The sequence below is a fragment of the Siphateles boraxobius genome, unplaced genomic scaffold, assembly GCF_051911475.1.
Source record: "Siphateles boraxobius isolate OS27281-9 unplaced genomic scaffold, OSU_SipBor_1 5, whole genome shotgun sequence".
Taxonomy (NCBI): domain Eukaryota; kingdom Metazoa; phylum Chordata; class Actinopteri; order Cypriniformes; family Leuciscidae; genus Siphateles; species Siphateles boraxobius.
Window position 1 is genome coordinate 6180001 of NW_027509141.1, and position 24660 is coordinate 6204660.

The 24660-nt window shown below is 37.8% G+C and overlaps 1 protein-coding gene across 5 annotated transcripts; it reads left to right on the top strand.

Moving 5' to 3' along the window:
• The first annotated feature begins 655 nt into the window (after positions 1-655).
• On the top strand, positions 656-24457 carry raf1b (Raf-1 proto-oncogene, serine/threonine kinase b). 5 transcript variants are annotated; one of them, XM_077202620.1, is made up of 17 exons: positions 656-1039; positions 4621-4841; positions 6159-6271; positions 7376-7478; positions 7562-7719; positions 9035-9121; positions 10116-10269; positions 11224-11248; positions 12119-12216; positions 12378-12495; positions 12819-12903; positions 13050-13226; positions 17227-17273; positions 18788-18906; positions 19352-19483; positions 21751-21885; positions 23698-24457. In XM_077202620.1, the coding sequence occupies exons 2-17, from the start codon at positions 4644-4646 to the stop codon at positions 23833-23835; spliced, it is 1887 nt and encodes a 628-aa protein (XP_077058735.1). In that variant the 5' UTR covers positions 656-1039; positions 4621-4643; the 3' UTR covers positions 23836-24457. The 5 variants fall into 5 exon arrangements, with proteins under 5 accessions (XP_077058735.1, XP_077058732.1, XP_077058736.1 ...); XM_077202617.1 differs by having other exon boundaries at positions 923-1039; positions 9023-9121; XM_077202618.1 differs by lacking the exon at positions 656-1039 and adding an exon at positions 2158-2251 and having other exon boundaries at positions 9023-9121.
• Positions 24458-24660: the final 203 nt, after the last annotated feature.

Sequence of the window (24660 nt, forward strand, 5' to 3'; positions counted from 1 at the left end):
CTAAACTAAACTAACTTCGTATCTACAATAACATCGTAAACATACCACTCTGAAACATCCTGTGAAATCTGTTCTGCACGATCCTCTTGTTCATTAACATTGTCAGGGTCTGAATCGGGCTCGAAATGGTTTAAAATTGACACCATCGTTAATATTTAAATCTGAGTAGATTTCGCGGGACATTTCCCGAACACAACACAACACACTGGGCCAGCTGACCAATCACAGCACACTGGGCCAGCTAACCAATCACAGCACACTGGGCCAGCTAACCATTCACAGCACATTTCGTATTTCGGAAAGAGGGGCTTAATCGAACACGTCAAATTCAACCAGATTCGGAAGAGAGGAGCTGTAATAATGTAAAATATGTGAAAAATAATGAGAATCAAGCATGAAAACATATACAGTAGTAGTACACCCTAAAAACAAATTCAAGACTTTGTAAAGGGGCATAGGACATCCTTTAAAAACAGCATGAGGGGAAGTAGCACTCGTCTTTTCTTCCATATTGTGCCGTATATCCGAGTGAAATGCTTCTGAAGTAGGAACAGATGTAGGGTGTGGCTTCATTTAGTCTGTGGGGAATTGATTGGATGGTTGTGGATCTAAGGTGAGTGACAGATTGCACCGCCCTCCCACCACTAAACACGTCATCAGAGAAGTGGTGTGGCGCCAACAGGGAGGGGAAGACTTTGTATTTAAACAAATTGAAAAAAATAAATAAATAAAAAACAGGGAGGGGAAGTAATTTTGATTCAAGATTACGAGGCACATGTATCTAAAACAATAATGATGTGCACGGGTGAATTATTGATAATAAACACGGCAATGTTTCATAAAAAATTTAAAAAATAAGAATCGTTCGTTTAATTTCATGGTTTAATGTATGAAGGGCTTGCCATATCACGCGACCGTCTGCGAAAAATAGCGTTGTTGTCGCGTCGCGAGCTGTGACGAAAGCGATGACATCACTCTCACGTCACACTCTCCCTGTAGCGATAATCATGGCGGATCAACAATTCAGCAACTTTCTTTGGTGAGTAAAGCGAGTCTCCTATATTTCGCGTAATCAGTATTTCATGCAGATTATATTCGCGCCTCACTGCTGATCTGACCGAGATTATAGTGAAACATCCATCGCAGTTGTTATTGTGTGTTTGTGTGATGTGTACTTTACTGAAGATCATTGATTGAGCTGGTAAACACGGTTACATATATTAAAGCACGCACTGTTAATCTTTCTAGCCATACAGTCAGCTGTGTGTGTGTGTGTGTTGGGCTGTTGTGTGTGGGGCTGTTGTGTGTGGGGCTGTTGTGTGTATGTGTGTGTGTGGGGCTGTTAGTGTATCAAAGTAACTAAACGCATGAACTGAGGTCAAAACAAGTCTTATGGCTAGTGAAAAATATTCTGTCTTTTGTCAGTAAATAGATATTGTAATGGTAAATTGGGTCATAGTTTAATTAAAGTAGTTACACAATGACACAATGTCCTCTGAATTATTGCCCTCTTCATAGTAAAAAAAAAAAGCAAATAGTCTTCTCTGTTTGATCAAGTTTATTGGTCAGTTCGGCTTTAGAACAAAGGCAAGATATTAATGTGTGTTTGAATTAGATGTTTCAAATAGGTCTGTTTTAAACATAGTGATCTTGATTTATTTTCTCAGGCTGCTGAGTTATCAAAATTGTCTTACACATTACAGTCAGTTAGTCCAGTTTAGCATTTATTGTATAAATAGTGAATCTGGATGGTTGCTTTGCAGATATGTTTGCATTTTATGAACATTCATATTTTTAAAGCTTTAACATGATAAATCATTGGAATGGCATTTTTAAGCTTAATGCACACTTAATATCTAATGCAAACACATTTATATTATGTTATATTTTATTGTAGTGTTATAAATGCACACAAACACAGGTAGCTTCAAGATATTGTGACATTATGACATTGAAATGTTTAAATGAAGGGCATCGTTTTCATTTGTAAACCTAACACTAATATTGCATGCTATGCGTGATGCAGAGAGGAATGAGGAAGAATTATTCAGCATTACACAGAAATGCTTAACAAAGTAATTAGTGATTCTGACACGTTGACCATGGGATTAGCATGAGCGTGTGTGTGAGCCGCTCAGACCTGCTCGACTGGTTTCTCATGGCAGAACAATGAACGAGTTCAACCCAACATAGTTGTACAGTTACTCTCCGAGAGAGAACAGGTGTACATCGAGCGGCTCATGCAGAAACGGTTAGAAGTGCATTGGTCTTGGCTGTCGATACTGTGTAGCTCGCATGACTGGTGTGGTGTGGGCGAACCGTCTGATCCACTAACACTGCCAGAACAGAAGCATCCAGTTCTTCATAGCAGGAACAGTAAGAACACACCGCATAACTGTCAGGATACTGTAAGTCTCATACTCAACAGTTCCTGACAGATATCTCTCACCATCTGCACTTCTGCTCTTCTTAGCGGCGAAGCCTTGATGATTAATGTTTCTGATGGCTGTTTTGTCCTGAAAAGCAGGTTATCACCACATGACTGAGAGATTCTCTGCGTTTTCATTTTAAAGGTTATTTTTAATCATTTAATACATTTAATCATTTCGCAGATGCTTTTATCCAAAGCGACTTACACATGAAAACAATAGAAGTAGTGAAACTAACAGTAGGACAATATGCAAGTGCTATAACCCTTCTCAGTTTAATCTAACGCTGTACATGTACTTTTAAAAAAAGAAATTTATAAATAGAACATGTAAGTATTGGTTTCACTCTTGCCATCAAGCTCAAAATGTGACTTTTTTGTGTTTCTGATGCTTAGTGTTTCTGAACTCCTGAAACGCCTGCATTATATCTTGAGTTTCTTCCGGGAACGAACACGTCACAATATTCCTCATTATAATAATTCATACGCAGAATAAAGGGGGGGGGGGCTGTTTGAGTTAGTTAGTAGTGTGTTAAACTGGCGGTTATGGTAAGGGGCGGGACATTTCCCAAACACACTCGAAGCGCTCGACCAATCACAACACACTGCTCCAGCCGACCAATCAGAGCACAGTGTGCTTTTCAGGAGGAGGGGCTTCATAGAGACAGGAAGTAAACAGAGCGTTACCAAAGGGGTAATCCATCAGCTGGAAGTTGAAGCCTCGCGGCAGCCGCCATTGTAGCAGAACTTCACCTGCTGTTAGCATTCCATTGACTCTAATTCATTTTGGCGTCACTTTGACAGTGAATAACTTTACATATGAGGCGTCCAAAGACTTCATTTGTCCATTATTTATTTCTAAAGAAACACAACAATGTATAAAAGGCTCCATTACTTTGTATCTTACGTTATGGCCCGTAGAAGCCGTTTTTGTTAAAAACAGGCTAACGATTGCGTCATCATAACCACGCGACTTTATGTCGCACAATAGAGACATTACCGTATAGACAGGAGGAGAAGCTCGCAGACAATCTTTTACTGTCTATGAGGCAATCGGGGGGACATAGAGGCATAAAGTCAAGGGAGAAGCCCATAGACAGAGAGTCCACAAAAACAACGGGACAAAATATTTCAACAACGTTTTTGAGGAATTAGGTGATTCAGATTTGTTTTGCCACAGCTACTAGAAGATTTACAACTGTCAGACTGTCGTCAATCTCAGTTTGAGCCTGCGCAGTCGCTCAGCCATCAGACAGGACGTGCAATAATCGGGCTTCAGTTTTCTCTGTTGAAATCAATGGGGTCGCTGTGTCCATTTCTTTTACTGTCTATGAGCGTTACTGACAGACTGGGAAGAGAGGAGCCGCAACAATGGAGAATATGAGGAAAATAATCAACATTTCAAGCAGGAAAACCTGTTCTAGTAACATCATTTGCATAATTGCTCCTCTTAAAATAGTAATTTAATTCTTATCAAGCTCAAAATTGGATTGTCTGGTGTTTCTGATGCTTAGTGTTATTATAATGACTTCAAACTCATTCATTGACAGTGAATAATTATTTTATGAAAAGACTGACCTTCTTTCTTTAATAAAGCAGAATTCTGCTTCTAACGTGACATCATCAAAATGTTATCAGTTAATTATTATTATTATCTGAAAACATTTGGCCGTTCTTTTGAATGATTTCTCGTCAGAGTTATTTGTCCTTGACGGCTCACATGTAATGCGCTGTAATATTGCAGAGATGAAATGAAGTCTTGACCTTGTTTATAAAAGCTAAGGAAAATAAATACATTTGTATCTCTCTCTGAAATAACTCGAGGGTCATCTCTGAGGGAGTAAGAACTTATTTATTTTCCTTAGCTTTTAATAATGCGTTGTCATTTTTATGTATGCATTTGTTATTTTTATGTACAGCACTTTGGGATCCATTGTGGTTTTTGAAAGTGCTCTAGAACTAAAGTTGAGTTGAGTTATGAAGTGTGCCTGCGGTTTGGAGGGTTTTCGCTGCTAGTCACGTAGTCGGATTACAAACACAATACCCACTTCAGTTCGCCGGCACTAAACGAGAGCAGTGGAAGTAGGAAATGGAGTTTTTTTTATCAACGGTATTATATCATGCGATGGAGTTTGTGCCTCAGATCAGTGTTTGTGAGGTTGATCTGTTATATTGTTGTGTCCTCATGCTAGATCTGTGCGCCGCTGCCGTCGTGATGGAGCATGTGCAAGGGGCCTGGAAGAGCGCCAGTCATGGGTTCGGATGCAAGGACTCGGTGTTCGAAGATCCCTGCATGTCTCCCAACATCCTCAAGAACTTCCCGTACCGGAGATTGTCAGACGATGGGAGAATCCCAGACTCCAAAGCTAGCGGCACAATCCGCGTCTACCTGCCCAACAAACAGCGGACTGTGGTAACAATGCAACCACCAGTTATTTCCCATGCTCATGATCAGGATGGAGTGTGTTTTTTGATAATTATCCTAGTTTAGTGCTTTTGCACATAGACTTGAGGCCCGTTCTCTCCAAGAACGTTACCATAACGATTGGCGAATTCTAAATGCCGTTTTTACGGTCTTGAAGGGCAATAAAAGTGAACGACTGAATCCCTTCCAACTTTCATTTAATTGAATGTTCAACAATATTATTGATCTCCTGCATTGACACCATTATATGAGAACTGAACTGAGCTGGACGATGAGCGTTGTACCCTTCGGCGTACCCTGACGTGCACCTCTCCAATAATGTAACAACGCGTCAATTCTACGCGGATGCAAGCGCTGTGATTGGTCTGCTCAAACCGCTCCCTCGGGTTTCACATTTTCACAAATTCTCTGGACTCTATAATAAATACATGTCTGACCATTGGAACGAACCAAAACAACTAGAAAATCGCATTCATGACGATTTATGGTGATTTTATTTCCGTTAGACATTTTCCTACATTGACGCTGATGAGGGGCTCCCCTTTTTCAAGATGGCAGATCTATTGACGCATTAGTTCCAATGAACTGCCGTAGCCAATGCGACATCTAGAGTTTATATCTATGAAGTAATTTTATTGTTTATAGTCATGTGACTCATGGTGGCGAATCTATATCGTCCTCGGTGTGAATGGGGCTTTATGTTGGAAGTGCCTTGATGTAGAAGTAGTTTGTTTTTAGTAGAGATGCACTGATTTATGAAAATTTGGGCCGATAATTCTTTATATTTGAAAGCCGATAACCGATATATCTGCTGATAAATCTAAATCCATTTTTATGTCATTTTTGAGAGCCTAATTGCAAAAACAAATGTCTCAGCATTAAAAGCCACGTCCCAAACACAAAATTATAATGATGTTCTCATTATAATTTTATGTAGCTTAAAATGACAGACTAAATGTAAAATTTTCCTTTTATGAAGTGATTTCAATCATATTTCAAGCAGTTCAGAACCATCATGTTGAACAGTCGCATCTGAAGCGTCTCAGCTGAAGGAAATAATGCATTATTTATCAGCTTTAATATATCGGCCATATTTTCTTGTGGGGCCGATAACGATAACATTAAAAATGAACATTTATCTGCCGAGACCAATATGGTGGCTGATATATCATGCATCCAAAGTTTTTACAGACTCACAAATGCTAGTCAATATAATGCTAAAGATCTATGTAACGTTCACATGCATGTTCATACATTTCTTTTCAATTGAAGTGATGAAATATGAGAACTATGTTGAATTATTAGGTGAACGTGCGAGCGGGAATGACGCTGCGCAACTGCCTCATCAAAGCCCTGAAGGTCCGTGGACTCCAGCCCGAATGCTGTGCTGTTTTCAAGCTTCATCGAGAACATACATTGTAAGTTGTGGCCTATGCCACAAAAAATAATAATACAAATGGAATACAATTAGAAAGACTGAGCACTATTAACGTGCAGTGCCAATAAAAAGTTGTTTTATATTAAATGCAAATTAATTTGGTATTTTTGCCATTGACCATCAAAAAAAGACTTTCATGTAAAGTAATCACAGTCATAAAATCCATTGTAATTGATAGGGCTGGGTATTGATGTAGACTTGCTAATTTGGTATGATTCTGTTTCACAAGCACAATATTCGATTCTGATTCATTTGGGAATTTAATGTTGAACGCTGGGATATCCTGGAGGAAAAGCTCATGTCAATTAATGGCTTAAAATAATGTTGTGACCGAGTTTAAGCAGTTTTGCAGAGAGAATGTAAGTTGATTGCAGTGACCAGAGCAAAGCTGATCAATGCATAAAAAACTTTATTAGCATTGGCTACTATTAACTAACAATTAGCAATACATTTTTTACAGTAATCTTTAATCTTTATTGTTAGTTCATCTCAGCTCAGGTCCATTAATAAATATTAACAGATACAATTTTTATATTTGTAAATGTTCAAGTTAAAGTTGGCATAAAAGGGAAGTAGCGCTGGTCTCTTCTCTATTGTGTCGTATATCGAGTGAAACGCTTCAGGAACAAGAACACAAGTGGGCGGGGCTTGATTGTGTCTGTGGGGAGTTGATTGGATGGTTGTGGTTTGCTATTGGCTGATCTCCTGTGAGTGACGGGTTGCCCCGCCCACATCATCAGAGAAGAGATGCTGCAAGAGGAACTTATTCTGATGCAAGATTATTAACACAATAATTACGTGTACATTTATAATAAACAAAATTACATTAAAAAAACCAAGAACTGTCTATTTTGATTTCATAGTGATTTTAGCATCAACCAAGAATAATAAATGCTTTTCCTTGTTAGTTCATGTTTAGTAATGAAACCTTATTCTTACTGGTGCATCTTCTGAATACCGCCTTAATAAACTGTTATTTTCTGTTTAATAACTGTAATAATTTAGACCTAACTGTAAAGCTGAATTCTGCTCCTGAAAAGCAATGTAGTGCTCAGTGAATGAGGACACGATGTTGTTTGTGCAGTAAGAAGCTGCGTATGGATTGGAGCACAGACTCTACCTCGCTGGTGGGAGAGGAGCTTCTGGTCGAAGTCTTAGATCACGTCCCGCTGACCACGCACAATTTTGTGAGTTCCCGTAGTCAGTGTGTGTGAATTGAGCTGATGTCGTCTTCACAGTGGCTCTAACATCTGACCGTCCCCCTCCACAGGTACGAAAGACATTTTTAAAGTTGGCCTTTTGTGACATATGTCAGAAGTTTCTTCTACATGGCTTCAGATGTCAGACGTGCGGCTACAAGTTTCACGAGCATTGCAGCACCAAAGTGCCCACCATGTGTGTGGACTGGAGCAACATCCGACAGCTGCTGTGAGTGTGCAAAACCACAGACACCAGCACACACATTTACACTCATGTACATCAGCGGTTGCATTAGTTGCTTAGACCAGTTTCTAGTGGTTTCTGTGTCTAGAAAAAAAACTCAGGTCTTGGAAAAGCTGAAAAACCCAGTTCTGTTATACTGTTACCATGCTGGTTTTGTGTAATCAGATTACTTTTTTTGATGTAACAACGCATTAAAAGGAACTTGCATTACATAATCGGATTACTTTTTTGTTGTAACATGTAAAGTAACGCATTACGTAATCATATAACTTTTTCGATGTAACGAGTAAAGTAACGCATTACAAGTATCGTTCATTACGTAATCAATTACTTTTTTGATGTAACTAGTAAAGTAACGCATTAAAAGCAACGTGCATTACGTAATCGGATTATCGATTTGATGTAACATGTCAAGTAATGCATTACAAGTAACGTGCATTACAAAATGATATTACTTTTTTAATGTAACGTGTAAAGTAACGCATTATGTAATCATATAACTTTTTCGATGTAACGAGTAAAGTAACGCATTACAAGTACCGTGCATTACAAAATCATATTATTTTTTTAATGTAACATGCAAAGTAACACATTACAAGTAACGTGCATTACGTAATCGGATTACTTTTCATGTAACCTGCAAAGTAACGCTTTACAAGTATTGTGCATTACGTAATCAATTACTTTTTTGATGTAACTAGTGAAGTAACGCATTAAAAGTAACGTGCATTACGTACTCGAATTACCATTTTGGAGTAACTAGTAAAGTAACGCATTAAAAGTAATGTGCATTACGTAATCGGATTATCGTTTTGATGTAACATGTCAAGTAACGCATTACAAGTGATGTGCATTATGTAATCAGATTATTTTTTTGATGCAATGTGTAAAGTAACGCATTACAAGTAACATGCATAATGTAATCGGATTACTTTTTTGATGCAAATACTGGCAACAGACAGAAAATAATAAATTTCCCCATTATTTAGGAGTACAATGTTCTATAAATTGGGAGAAGTGGGGTTCAGTAGCATGTTGACAGGCTGAACAGGCTTCTTTCCTCTATTTAAATGAAGATAGACATGAAGGGAAGGCTCACAGAAAGAGTTTTGCATAGAGGCCCTCACACCGTGAGCGTTGTAGATGTCTATCAATGGTAATCATGTAAAGCATGGTACAAAGGTCCATTCTTCTGCAGCAGAATTCATCACAAAGATGAAAAAACAAACTTATAATGCTTTTTAAGGAAAACCTTCATTGGTCCATCTTTTAGAAAATTAGTTATTAGTTATTTTTCCAGGCTGTTCCCGACTCCCGGAGAGAACGGCACTCCGTCACTCCCGCCCCTCTCGTCCCGTCGGATGCAAAACTCTAAATTCTCCTTCAGGTAAATGGAGTCTGTGTCTATATTTAGCTCAGATGTAGTGAACTGACCAGTCCAGCGTTCCTCTGAGAATCCGAGCGTGTCACGACGCCGCCTACTTTCTGTTTTCGTTGCTTGTATTCCGGGAATTTGATCATACTTGTAGTTCCTTGTATTAGTGTTATTTTACTTTTGTCATAGGTTTATTAATATTTTGAATTAGCTTTTATTTTTATACTTATATGTAACTTTAGGTTCATTTAGTTATGTGCTTTTGTCCGTTTTTGTTTTATTGAGCTTTTTAGGTTTAGTTTATTTTTATTTCAGTTTTATTTTTATTATTTTTTGCAGGTAACAGTTTTAGTGCTTGAGCTTATAAAGCAACATTTCTAATTTTCATTTAGTTTAAGTTTTTCAACTAATATTTACAGTTTTTTTTTATTTCAGCTTTGTCAATTAACAGACATGTTTTTATAGTTATAGTTAACGATAATACTAACCCTGACATGTTTTAAAACATTTTTGCTTTAAAACATATCTGGTCAGCTTTACCAACTTTTTTAAAATCTGATCATTGTGCGTGAATTTAAAATGTTTCACTATAAATAATTGTAAATCATAGGTATATATTTACCCATTTAGTGCTGAAATGATTAGCTTCAGAATTTCTGGAGATTTGATTATCACCGATAATAATTTAGTCTAATTTTGACTAACACACAAGTAGCCATTAATTAACATTACCATAATTATTTAAATACACACTGTTTTAGAAGTTTATCCACATTACAAAACACAAGACTAATCTGATACAGTTGTCTTGTGAACTTGCATCCATTTTTTCAACATTGTTTACATGATATCAAGCCATTGTGAAACACTTTAAAAATGCATCAACAATTTGAATTCTACTTTCACTGTAATATTTAGTAACTCCTGTAATGTACTGCATATATCACATTTAATGTTACAACGAGGTGAAAGAAGAAATGGCACTGACGTGGAAACCCTTCTTCAGCCCCTATCACAGATACTCCACGCCGAACGCTTTCAACTACATCACTCCCACGCCGTCCGCTGGCGTCTGTCTCAGTCACAAAGTGCTGTCCACATCTACGCCTAACGTCCACATGACGAGCACCACACAGCCCGTCGACGAGGCCGCGTTTCAGGTGAAGCGCTTTCCATCCTCATCATCATCGCCTTTCAGGGCCAGATTTACTAAACCGGTCAAATGAGATCGCAATCCCACAGAAGAACCGACGGGAGAGGACAGGCCATTTAAATGATGAGCAACACAGTCATCGAGAGCAGGCTTGGCAATCGATATGTGCGGATATATGGGTTAAAACATACTTTCTTTGGGTGGTAAATAATGCCACAAATATCCTCATGTCATGATTCGATACATATCACGATATGATATTATTGCGATACTCCAATATAAAAGGTTAACAAAACATTAACTGTAGATTAAAATGGTAAACTTGATATTACATTGTGTGTGTAAATGAATAAGATTGGACTTTGTGCTGAAACCCAAAGAACAGGACAATAGAGACACCAGGATAACAATATTCATAATTCTGAAGCTGAAAATACTGAATTATTTTAGATGAATATGCTTGCACTCTTTCTCTGACTAGATATATTTAAAATAATGTAGACCACTTTTACTGGTAACATCAAACATTTGGCATTATCAGGACACACAAATATTATATTATACATTATATTAAACATTATATATAGTAGTTTCATGTAGTACTGACACTAAAACTCTGTAAACTTTAATTTTTCCTCACATAGTAATTTTTATTTTGGGTGAACTATACACGATACATATTGTTGGATTTTTGTATTCCGATATATTGTGACAAGATATTTTGTTACACCCCTAGTTATGACATGCTTTCTTTGGGCGGTAAATAATGGTATAAATACCAGTAAACTGACAAGCACAAACCTGTAACAGTGTTCTCATCGCTCATTTCTCTCTGCGTGTCTTTAGTAAATCCTGACAGTAGTTTTTAACGTGTAAAGAGTGATCGAGCTGTTAGTAAATCTGGCCCAGAGTTCTCTCAAACATTTCCCTATGTTAAAACAGTACTTTCCTTTATTCACAGGAAGCCTTAGGGTGTGATGAATCAGGTAAGGGCTTTTCCTGACTCTTTCCTCAGAGATTTCAGTTATCCACTTTATTCCTGATGATCTCACTGCGTTTTGAATAATTCCATTCAAAAAGACTGAAACGAATAATTTCAAATCATAAGGTTGCCTTACAAATAAAGCTGATCCGTCAGTTTGACTGGATGTGCTGTCAGTTTTCCTTCATGTTTTATTTCAGAATAACATAAGAATAACGCGTAGCACTGGGTATTATAATATCAATGGCAAGGGCTCTTTGCCTCATGATTAATTTCTTTTTTCCCCTTTGCATTCCGCTGTAAAAGAATGAATGAGAACAACATATACAGCACATTTGTGATCTGTTCTCCCTATTTAATTTACTATATATCCCATTAATAATTCACTGGGATGCACGAAAAATATTGTGTTTTCACCTCAAATCCTCACGTCTCTTTCCAGGTTTGTTTTCACAAGTAAATACAGTTTATTATCAGTCAAAATGACGGAAATCACTTTGAAATAGTATCACGCAATGCTGAAGTAAATGAACATTAACTTATGTTACATAATACAGATATAATATTACTACAGTGATATTGCTGTGGAAAGAATCGCTCTTTTGGGGTTATTCATGTTGTCTTTAAAGTACCTTGTTAATTCTTTTACACTTTAAAATGTCCTTTTAATGTTCAATGGTTGAAGCGTGAGTAGAATAATGTCATCTCATTGTACACAGTTAAAAAAAAAACTATTATTGAGTTCATAGAGCGAGCCTTTCTCTAATTGTTTACTGCTTAACAGAAGTTACACCCACCCATAATTCAAGAATTAGGAATAAGGTGGATGAGGTTAATTATGCTTGACGTCGTTTTTTGTCACATTCGTTTATAGGAAGCCCTCATAATGAAAGCCCGACCGACTGGCCCAAAACCCCGGTTACGGCTCACAGGGAGAAAGCGCCTTCAAACAACACTCAGGAAAAAAGAATCGTAAGTAATCGAATAATCAGAAGCCAAATCAACACATTATCATCAGATTCGTTTCTTAAAGAACCACCAAAGGTGTTATATAAGGAGAATAAGGTTCCATATAGAGTTAAAGGTGATTTCACTGGGTTGAAACATGAGCTGGTTTGTTCGTTGATCGCCAGCGTCCGCGAGAGAAGAGAGACTCCAGCTATTACTGGGAGATCGAGGCCAGCGAAGTGCTTCTGCTCTCCAGGATCGGATCCGGCTCCTTCGGCACCGTTTACAAAGGGAAGTGGCACGGTAAGAGTTCTCTCTCATCATCATTTTAGGGGTTTTATACATATTATATATAAACCCCTTAGATATTACATCATTACACCAGTAGGTGGCGACAAGTGTCTTAAAAAATTATTTGTCATTGAAACATTTGTTCAAGAGATTCGTTCAAAAACGCAGATTCATCCAGTAATGAAACAAGTGAAGTCTTTATGAGTGAGTCATTGAATCATTCATTCAAGAGATTTGTTCAAAAACACTGATTCATCCAGTAATGAATGATATATGAACAAAAAACCTGCTTGTTTTTTTAGGTTGTTTTATTTTGATTTGTAATGTCTTTTCAGGTGATGTTGCTGTAAAGATTTTAAAGGTGACGAATCCCACACCAGAGCAGTTACAGGCCTTTCGCAATGAAGTGGCTGTTCTCAGGTAAACCATGCAGTCGGATGATCCCATTATTCCCACAGACGAATTTAAACACTGTAATGAGCTCGAGCTCGTTCTCTAGTCTTCATTCAGAGTCTGTTCAACACTAGATTTGATCCCGCTGACGTTGTTCTGTGTTGTTGTTTCAGGAAGACCAGGCATGTCAATATTGTGTTGTTTATGGGTTACATGACCAAGGAAAAGCTGGCCATTGTGACGCAGTGGTGTGAGGGAAGCAGTCTCTACAAACATCTGCACGTGCAAGAGACCAACTTACAGATGTTCCAGCTGATGGATATCGCCAGACAGACGGCGCAGGGCATGGAGTGAGTGTTCGCTACATGAACGCTGAACATGTGATCGGGTTGATGTGTGTGTTTATATGTCACAGGCTTCAAATCGGGATATATTTTTTGACATGCGCACACTGCACGAATATACAGAGTTTCCTGCTGTTTGTGCATAATAACTATTCTCCTACATTGGTTTTTTATTTGTTTTAAACAGCAGACTAAATATTTATCCATTTCTGGTCATAATTTGGAGATAATGAGCGTATGAGCCGTTGTGCCGCTGTTTATATTATGTCGTGTGTGTGAGAGAGTATGAAGCGAGCACTGGTGGCCGTCGTCCTGCTCCACTTCACACACGCAGAGAAAGCAGGATTATAGGAGGACGAGACACTCGTTTATACCACACATTACGCTAATTCTACGTCATTACGTTATTTCTACGTCATTACGCTAATTCTAAGTCATTATGCTAATTCTACGTCATTATGCTAATTCTACGTCATTATGCTAATTCTAAGTCATTGCGCTAATTCTAAGTCATTGCGCTAATTCTAAGTCATTGCGCTAATTCTAAGTCATTGCACATGCGCAGTCTTTCAGTTTCGTTTTTCAATCCGATCAAGTGTTTACATGTTCACTTGATCGGATTAGAAAAGGAATAAACACCCCTTTCATTCCGATCGAAGTTTCAGTGGGAACGAGCTCAATCAGATCGATTAAGGCTGTGTGTCCACCAAGCGCTGCCAGCGCTGCGTTTTTGCAGTTGAGACGCTTCGTTGCTATGATACAGAATATCCGCAGCACAGTTTACTTGTAGGGCTGTAATCTCCCAGTCGAGTAGTCGATTTATTGGTCGATACGTTCTGGCTCGATTAAAATTCTGATTGGTCGACTTTTTGCCGCGTTAATTTCATTACATTAATTTCATCACTAATTGCTAATGGGGGTGTTTTCAGAGCACCACTGTTTCACAGGTAACAGTCTTTCTTCACAACACCCCCCTAGTTTTCACTTTTTTGGATTAGCCCAACCCACTGGAGACAGATTGAAGAAAGAACTAAGTATTGATCTGCATCATCCATGGTGGTTTGCTGAATTTAGCGTTTAATTTAATGTCAGAGTAATCTACCCTGTCAAAGACATCGGGACTGTGGCAGTATTTTATAAAAGTAGAAAATAGGGAAAAAAGTCAAATGCAAAATTTGCAATGAACAGTCATATGCATATCACAGCTCGACATCAAACATGGCATATCACCTAAAAACGGTAAGCTAACTTGTCTGCGTTAGGTTGCCCCGTCTGTTTTGAGTTGCTATATGAATGAACATATCAGAATTGGCATAAAACATTGAAATATGCCAGTTAGTAATACTCGTGTTATAACTGCAGGTGCACCCGCACGCAACGACGGTAGCATCCCCCAGACCACACTGGAAATATTTTATGGTTCACTTTTATTATTGTGACCAATTATTTCTAGTATTATTTATTGGATTTGGGCACTTTATTATTATCAGTTATTTTTATTTTTTTGGAGCCTAATGCGCAATTGCGCTGTGCCCACCGTTTGTTTTTGTTTTGAGCCTATGCTTTATTTTTCAGTTATGCACTTTATTTCGTTTCTGCTCTCGTCTTGATCTGGTTTGTTTAATACATTTTTTTATTTTTTATTAAAGTGGACGTACCTTGTGTGTTTAAGAGTAAAAGCTTTAAATTAATAGTCTATTCGTGTCTCAGCCGTGAGGACATGCACAGAGCGGCTGAAATTATAGTGTCTGTCAGTTATCATAACATTATGACAAAAACAATTGTCTAAATTATGTTGCATATTCCTCAACAGTTCTTGTGCTGATATCACTAGTTGACATAGTACTATTTTGGGAAATCATAGGCTATATAGCGCAGGTGCACCTCACGCAACACTGTCAGAGCCGACAGAGTGTGTCATTTCAGTGCAAAATAATTAGGTCAAAAAAAACGATTTAATATACTGCAAATAGCCTACAAGTTTATCCGTCAATCCCATTACTAACGGATTATTTGGTTGCATGTAAACATAGCCAGTGTTTTCCCTGACTTTAGGAGTGTGTAAACTGCAGGTTTTCAGGATCACATCTCACAGGTGTGTGTGTGTTGGCTAAACCAACGCTTCTCAACCGCAGGGTTGCAACCCTAAATGATGTTATTTGCTAAATGCAAATTATAACATGCAACTAACCAAATAATCCTGTATGGTTCGGATAGGAAAATTAACAGGCTTATCAAACTTCAAAATGCTTCCTCACATCGTTAAAACAATTTCTAATCGAACTAAATCAACATTCACCAAAACTAAAACAAAAGAAAAGATTTTCAGCTTCAAAGACGCCCTAAATAAACTACTCTTACTACAAACCGTAGTTATGATATTCATATACAATATCACAGGTATGCCTGCCTAAAGAGATGCGTTTTCAGACGAGATTTACAGATAGGGAAAGAGTTAGTATTGCGAATGTCCTTTGGAAGGAAGTCCCACAGATAAAGATCAGCGTAACTAAAAGCTCGAGATCCCGTGAAAGCAAAGCGCATGCAAGGAAGAACTGATGATGATCTAAGAGTTCGAGAGGGAGTATAGGGGGAAAGTAGGTCAGATAAATATGAAGGAGACGGGTTATGGAGTGCTTTGTAAGCAAGAGTCAACATTTTAAATTCAATGCGCTGTTTAATAGCAACTTGTGTAAAAGTTTAAAGGAAAGACCATAATAAAGAGGCGGTTAAAGTTACGTATGTGATAATAAGCCGTTCGAGTAATCTTATTGATATTCGAAAGATAGAGTATTGTCGAGTGTGTCACTCAAGCTCTTAACCCGCGTTGATGGAGCAATTGTAGAATCATCAATGCCCATGGAGAAACCACTGGTCTTTGATAGATTCGTTTTTGTTCCTACATGAAGTATTTCTGTTTTACTACTGTTAAACTTAAGAAACGTACTTGAAAACCATGCTTTAACTTCAGACAAACAGTTAAAAAGAGAGGATGGAGGAAGTTCAGAAGTAAGTTTTGAAGATAAATAGAGCTGGGTGTCGTCAGCGTAACAGTGAAAATGGATACCATATTTCCTAAAAATGGTTCCAAGTGGCAGTAAATACATGATAAATAATAAAGGGCCCAGAACTGATCCCTGTGGGACGCCTGTGGTAATACGTGATGGTTTAGATTCAAACTGGCCTAATTGAACAAATCGAGTACGACCAGAGAGATTATATATTATTTTCTAAGTTCATTGGTGAAGCCGCGTTGTATCGTCACCAAGCATCTCGATGATTGACAGATGTATAAACCAATCAGGTAGCCGCATCGTCCAGCTAAGAGTGAAAGTAAAAGGAGAGAAAAAGGATATAAACAAACGACCCCAGACAAATGATAACATAGGATGAAACACTGTATATTCACATTGATAATAATCATAAATGTTTCTTGATCATCTAATCATCATATTATAGTGACTTCTGAAGGATCATGTGACACTGAATACTGGAGTAATGATGCTGAAAATTCAGCTTTGATCACAGGAATAAATTACACTTTACTATATATTCACATAGAAAACAGCTGTTTTACATTCTAATAATATTTCACTGTTTTTACTGTATTTTTGATCAAATAAAGGATATATACAGAATATCCGAGCGTTTGAATGCTAGTGTATATGATTATTGTTGTGTTTGATCCATTCAGGCTGTCATTGGTTTAAAAGAAGCTTCTCTCGAGTGTTTTTAGATGTTTTATTGTAACACAATAAAGGCTCGCAGCACAGCGTTCTGTCACAGTGTTTGACAACATAGTATATTTTCAGAAACAGATTCACATTTTCAGCACATGATGCCATCAGCTATTTATAGAAATGCAACCAGGTTTAAAAATAGAAGAAAACAGGCTGGTGTTTACATGTACACTCAGAGGTGGTTTTGTCAGTTAACTCCTCTACTGATAATATATATACAGAATAAAAATGATCTCTAATAACTCTTCATATCTCCTCTCTTCTAGTTACCTTCATGCAAAGAATATCATCCATCGAGACATGAAGTCAAACAGTATCTTTTATCAACTTTTCCATTTTACATCCTTTTTTATTTCTGTAACATTGGTCACAATGCGAAAATCACGATGCGAGGAGTTCACTTTAAAATTAAAATTAGCCCATGATTTAGTCACCCTGAAGTCATCCTAGGTGTATATGACTTTCTTCTTTCAGACGAACACAATCAGTTATTCTGTATTAAAAAATGTCCTGACTCTTCCAAGCTTTATAATGGCATCTATTCATCATAAAAGTGCATATTTATGCACTTTTATGATGGACAGATGCACTTTTATGATGGATAGATGCACTTTTATGATGGACAGATGCACTTTTATGATGGACAGATGCACTTTTATGATGATAGATGCCCTTTTATGATGGACTGATGCACTTTTATCATGATAGATGCACTTTATGATGATAAATGCACTTTTATGATGGACAGATGCACTTTTATGATGGACAGATGCACTTTTATGACGGACAGATGCACTTTTATGATGATAGATGCCCTTTTATGATGGACTGATGCACTTTTATGACGGACAGATGCACTTTTATGATGATAGATGCCCTTTTATGATGGACTGATGCACTTTATGATGATAAATGCACTTTTATGACGGACAGATGCACTTTTATGATGATAGATGCACTTTTATGATGGACAGATGCACTTTTATGACGGACAGATGCACTTTTATGATGATAGATGCCCTTTTATGATGGACTGATGCACTTTTATGACGGACAGATGCACTTTTATGATGATAGATGCCCTTTTATGATGGACTGATGCACTTTATGATGATAAATGCACTTTTATGACGGACAGATGCACTTTTATGATGATAGATGCACTTTTATGATGGACAGATGCACTTTTATGACGGACAGATGCACTTTTATGATGATAGATGCACTTTTATGATGGACAGATGCACTTTTATAACGGACAGATGCACTTTTATGATGGACAGATGCACTTTTATGACGATAGATGCACTTTTATGACGGACTATGACGGACAGATGCACTTTTATGACGGACAGATGCACTTTTATGACGGACAGATGTGCTTTTATGATGATAGATGCACTTTTATGACGGACAGATGCACTTTTATGATGATAGATGCACTTTTATGACGGACAGATGCACTTTTATGACGGACTATGACGGACAGATGCACTTTTATGACGGACAGATATGCTTTTATGATGGACAGATGCACTTTTATGACGGACAGATGCACTTTTATGACGGACAGACGCGCTTTTATGAGCTTCAATCTGTTGGTTGCAATCCACTGCCATTATAAAGCCTGTAAGAATCAGGACATTTTTCAATATAACTGATTGTGTTCGTCTGAAAGAAGAAAGTCATATACACCTAGGATGACTTCAGGGTAAGTAAATCATGGGTTAATTTTCATTTTAAAGTGAACTCCTCCTTTAAGGATGTTGCAGTTGGCTTCTGTGTAGATCTGAATATCGTGATGAATTCCCTGACCCAGACGCTCAGATGTGTTCCTGCACGAAGGCTTGACAGTGAAGATCGGGGACTTCGGACTGGCCACAGTGAAGGCGCGCTGGAGCGGCTCTCACCGCGTCGAGCAGCCGTCGGGATCTGTCCTCTGGATGGTGTGGAGCTCATATCAGATATAATAATACACACGCCATGTGATAATCTGTGTGTGACGGAATCACTGGCTATGTTTACATGCACAGCTTTTGTTTCAATCGGACTAGTAGGGGCCTATGTTTCTAGTATGAATTAGCACATTGCTAGCATGTTGTTAACATGATTTACCATTTTGTTAGCTTGAATGAACATGTTTCTTACATGTTTTACTCCATTGGTAGCATGAATTAAAATTTTTCTAGCATGTATTAACATGTTGCTAGCATGTTTAAGTACGACAACCCTGCTGTTAGTATGTTTTAACACATGGCTAGCATGAATTAGCATGTTTTTTAGTTTTTTTTGCTAAAGCTTATTTCCAGGTCAGATTAGATTGGCAAACGCAGGTTTGTTCTCTTGACCTGATGATGGTCTGAGTGAAAGAGTAACGTGCTTCTTCTCCAGGCTCCCGAGGTCATCCGGATGCAGGACAACAACCCGTACAGCTTCCAGTCGGATGTGTATTCCTACGGGATCGTCCTGTACGAGCTGATGACCGGAGAACTGCCCTATTCTATGATCGGGAACCGAGATCAGGTGAGGTTAATGGATCAGTCCATCAGAGTCACATGATCATGGGTTTGACTTTAGATACTTGCTTGGTGTATATTTGGAGATTGAATTTTTAAAAAGTGCCCTTATTATTATCTTTCATGTTGTGTGTAATAGAGCTGTTTAAGAATGTAAAAGTTTCACAGATCAAAGATAAATGTAGTTTTTGTCTGCTAAAAGAAAGAAGTGATTCTGAACTGAAACGAGTCGTCAGTAATTCAGTCTCACTTCCTGCTTGTGGACACTTGTGTAGAAGTTCAACATGATGATGAGATGATCAATGTAACTCCACAACAACTACATAAATGTCTCCACTAACATTCAGAAACTCTTCCTGAGTCTCTCCGTAAGGCTGCACTCGCTACTGGTTATTCTGGGATTCTGGATGAGTGAGATTGGCTTGTTTTGTTATTGCCGGAGTTTCTGAAGCTGGTGTAAAGACTCCGCCCTCTTCTGGATTTAAAGGGACACACATGTTTCACACGGCGTGTTTTTGCTCAGACCCAAAATGGAGTAACTTTGACAAGCTATAATAAATGATCTGGGGGGATTTAAGCTGAAACTTCACACACATTCTGGAGACACCATAGATTTATATTACTTCTGGTGAAAAGGAGCGTAATATGTCATCTTTAAACCGTCAGGTTCATGTTCAGCATGATGAAGCACAGCCTCAGTGTGTGTGTGTGTGTGTGTGTGTGTGTGTGTGTGTGTGTATCTCTGTTTTGTTCTGTGAGCTGCTGAAGTGTTTCACTTTGGCTAAATTTAGGTGCTAAAAGGCTAAAGGTCTGTGTTGTGGATTTCCTGCTGTGAGGAGGTTGCGTCACAGTGAGCTGCTCCATGTAGAGTCTGAGGGACTGTTTGCGCATGCGCAGTGTGTTCGGAAAACTTTCTGTGTAGTTAATAGTTGGCCTTCCACCGACAGTCCGTGGTCTTCATTATTCCTTTGTACAACAGTGTGCGTCGGTGATGATGTACGTTATGTGACGAGTAGATGTTGTTTATATATTTGAAGGTGGTGTGAGTTAATAATATTACCAGGGTGATATGTTTATTTGTTAACTTCATATGTAGCATGTGTTACTGAACCCCATGAAACAGACGGCCCGTCATGTTTCGTTAGTTACCTCACATTTATTTCCTTATTTGACTGTTTATTTAGCTGTGTAACCTTCGTTCATTGAAGCCGTTATTATATTGACCTTAATGTGTCAAATTACAGCTGGTAGCCCACAGGGTTTTCCCATTTTAGTTTGGTCACGTGACCTACTTGTGGCCCGAAGCTGTGGTGTTGTTTAATGATCCTACCCTGACCCCTAGTGGTGATTTGCAGTATTACATGTTATTAATATCTGCTGTAATTCATGTTATTTTCACTATTGATGCCATGGAACTTTAATTAGTATTAATATTGTTTTACTGTTGTTGTCTTCTGCAGGCATCACAAACCACACACATACACATATTGCAATGCCTTGTAGAGTTGTAAGAGGCCAATAAAGTTATCTAAAGAAAAGAAGTCGCTGCATCTTCTCTGACCGGAGGATTAGGCCAGTATACATACACTCAGCATATCATCACCGCAGCTGTTCCGTTACAGTCTGTTTCTAAAAGCAGTGTCTGGGTGTGTGGCCTGTTACGCTGCTTTGTTGTTTGGAAATGAGAGATGAAATGAAGGCTTTTCCTCAAATCCTCTGCTAACTTTGATTAGCTGAACTATTACTGTTCAGATTCTGAGAGCTGAGCGAAACTCTGACTCAAAGAACTAAAGTCAATCCTGTCCGGCAACTTTTGTGTCGGGTGGTTTCTTTAGGACAGGTGTGCTATTACACTAGTGTTCAGATATCGTTTTAATGTTTCTGAGAGAGTCTCTTCTGCTCATCAAAGCTGCATTTATTTGATCAAAAATACAGTGAAATATTATTAGAGTGTAAATCACTGTTTTCTATGTGAATATATAGTAAAGTGTAATTTATTCCTGTGATCAAAGCTGAATTTTCAGCATCATTACTCCAGTCTTCAGTGTCACATGATCCTTCAGAAATCACTATAATATGATGATTTGATGCTCAAGAAACATTTATGATTATTATCAATGTTGAAAACAGTCATATATTTTATGATTTGAATGGTAGTGTTCATCTCTTGTATCATTTGCATGGTTAAGCAGCATTCGCATTGTGCAGATGTAAAATCTAGTTCCCTTTTAAATGTAAGCATATAATACGGTTCTTCCCCTTTTCTTTGTGTAGATCATCTTTATGGTGGGTCGAGGTTATCTGACCCCTGACCTCAGTAAACTGTACAAGAGCTGTCCTAAAGCCATGAAGAGACTCGTCGCTGACTGCATCCAGAAGACTAAAGACGACCGGCCGCTGTTTCCACAGGTGACATCACTGCACAGTAGATCCGCTCGATTACCCGTTATCAAACACACACTCCATCTCATTCCTCAATAACAGTGATTCGGCTCTGTCTATTAAAGCTTTGATAAGTTGGATCACAGTGAACATTCAAATCTGTGTTCTGATCCAGAGAGAGCAGTTGTCATGTTTAGCTATAAATCAGTGTTTTCAACAAACACAGAATCATTACAATCATCTTACGTCATACATGTCGTCTTACAATCATTCAGATAATCACAGAAGCAATACGATAAGTTTGTTTTGATCGCTGACGTAGACATCCGTGTTTATATCTGAACTATAGAGTAAATCACCTTTTGAAAGTAAATTAATGCTTCAAATAATGATTGTATCGATTACTTCATTACACCAGTAGGTGGCGACAGGTGACTGTTAAAAATGTATTTGTCATTGAATCATTCATTCAAGAGATTCGTTCAAAAACGCTGATTCATCCAGTAATAAAACAAGTGAAGTCTTTATGAGTGAGTCATTGAATCATTCACTCAAACTTATACAAAAAAAGTTCAAATTATTTTTCTTTTAAATAACAATTAACATTTAGTCAAAACCTATAGTAAAGTAAATGTTATTTTGTTTAGTTTTCTATCCAAAATCATGGGAGAACCGTTATTATTTTAAGCAACAAAAAAAAGTGATTCTCATTTTATCCAGAATCGTGCTGCTCTAATGAATCAAGTTTGCTGAATTAATGCGTCTTTCGTTTCTGTCAGGAGAATCTTGAAGAAACATGCGGCTCATTTCTTTGCGACATTCATTTCATGACAATTAAGCAAATTTTCTGACCTTAAATTATTCTTTACTCTAGCACAATAATTTTACTCTATTTATAAATATATCATCATCTATAATCAGATATATATAATCTGTGCTGATCATACCTGTCAACACTCCAGTTTTTCCCGGGTTTCTCCCTTTTTTCAGCCCCATCTCCCGGACCTCTCCCGGCTTGTTATTTTTCCTGGGAAACTCCCGTAATTTGCATGGCCCAAACCCCTTTATGAATAATCGGACCAATATGTTTGTCTAATGTTGACCAGTTTGCAGATTGTATTAAATGCATTATATTCACACAATCCACAGACCATTTACAATTTCAACCTGTTTGTCACCTCAACCTGGCAACCTATAACCCAGTTGCGCAGTCGCGGAAAGTTTAACCCGAAAACGAGCCGACAGACATGATGGCAGGTGATGTTTTGGGCTATGTTGCTGTGTAACACTTTACCAATGAGATTGGGCAACATAATTTCTATCCCTTATTACAAGGTATTATGTCCCAAACTGGACATTTGACCTCATCACATGCTTACTAACCTCTATTTACAAATAATGAATATTGGATTAATAATAATGCATTTTTTTATTGTTGTAGTGCAATGCTCAAGTAGTTATTACTGTCAAAAATTTAAATTAATACATTAAAATACATTCTGCTTGTTAGTTATTGAAAAAAAATCTGTATCAGTGTCATAAAAATATCTGTCCATCTATTTACATTTTTTTTACATTTCATTATTAGATAATTAATGCCCAAAATAGGTTTACTTTTTGTTGTTATTACTATGTTGTATTGTGGGTTAATTGTGATCTGGAAATATTCGATTGTGGGTCTAATTTACAGGTGAAACTAACAAACAAAATGAGAACAAGAACTACTTGAAATGTTTGGCCATAAATGTTTACGATCATCATTTTGTTGTAAATGAACTATTAGCTCATTCTACACGGATGTTGAAGTGATGATGTTTGTCTGCTTCCTGTTTTCCTCAGATCCTGTCCTCCATCGAGCTTCTCCAGCACTCGCTCCCGAAGATCAACCGCAGTGCATCGGAGCCGTCGCTGCACCGGGTCTCACACACCGAGGACATCAGCGTCTGCACACTCGCGCTCTCGGCCGCGTTCAAGTGACTCGTGATGCTCGTCCACGTGCTCGTCTCGTCATGATGATGCTGAGAGGGAACATGGGAGAATCTCTCTCCGTCAGGCCGTCCCTCGCTTTCGCATCAATCCCACAATCACGTGTGTGTGTCTGTGTGTGTGTGTGTGTGAGAACGCAGTGCAGCAGGTTGTAAATATTCCCGAAGTGCCAGTGCCGTGTTTTTATCCACTTCATGATCACGTGTCTCTTTGATTTTTGCAACACACACAAAATCAAAGAAGAGCGGGTATTAACTTCATTATGAAACTTGTTAGGGACTCGTTTTTTTTTTCCAGCTTGTTACGTCTTGTCATGGAGAGTTAACTTGTAAACTTGACAGATTGTTTATCCATTGTATTTTAATAAAATTAAGTTAAATACACCACACAAGCTCTGTTTTTTTTGCTGATGTGAAGAATAATTATAAATTTCATCTGATATTTAGTCGCAAGCTTTAAACATGGCTCATCCAATCAGGTTTCAGAACAATACAGTGGTGTAATTGTGGGTAAAACAATATAACATTACCTGATAGAACCTGCAGATTTTGTGATATATCGTCACATAGATGACTTTTCAACATTTTGCTCTATTAAAGATCTTAAAAATCAATGCGTGTGGCACTTTTTCTGAATATGGTACAAAATATGTTGACTAATTAATAATCTATAGTAATATAGCCTTTGAGAGTTCATCATTAATGATTAGGGATGCAAGATATCGGTTTGGCCGATATGTTTTTTTTTTTTGTTATTATCGACTCGATAAGAAAATTTGCCCCATATATTAAAGCTGATAAATAATGTATTATTTCC

What these genes read in the sequence shown, in the direction of transcription:
- raf1b (XM_077202617.1), top strand. Translation starts at nt 4,644, where the DNA reads ATGGAGCATGTGCAAGGGGCCTGGAAGAGCGCCAGTCATGGGTTCGGA. An exon ending in TCGAGACATGAAGTCAAACA is followed by an intron (nt 17,274 to 18,787) that starts GTATCTTTTATC and finishes CCAGACGCTCAG; the next exon opens with ATGTGTTCCTGCACGAAGGC. An exon ending in TGATCGGGAACCGAGATCAG is followed by an intron (nt 19,484 to 21,750) that starts GTGAGGTTAATG and finishes TTCTTTGTGTAG; the next exon opens with ATCATCTTTATGGTGGGTCG.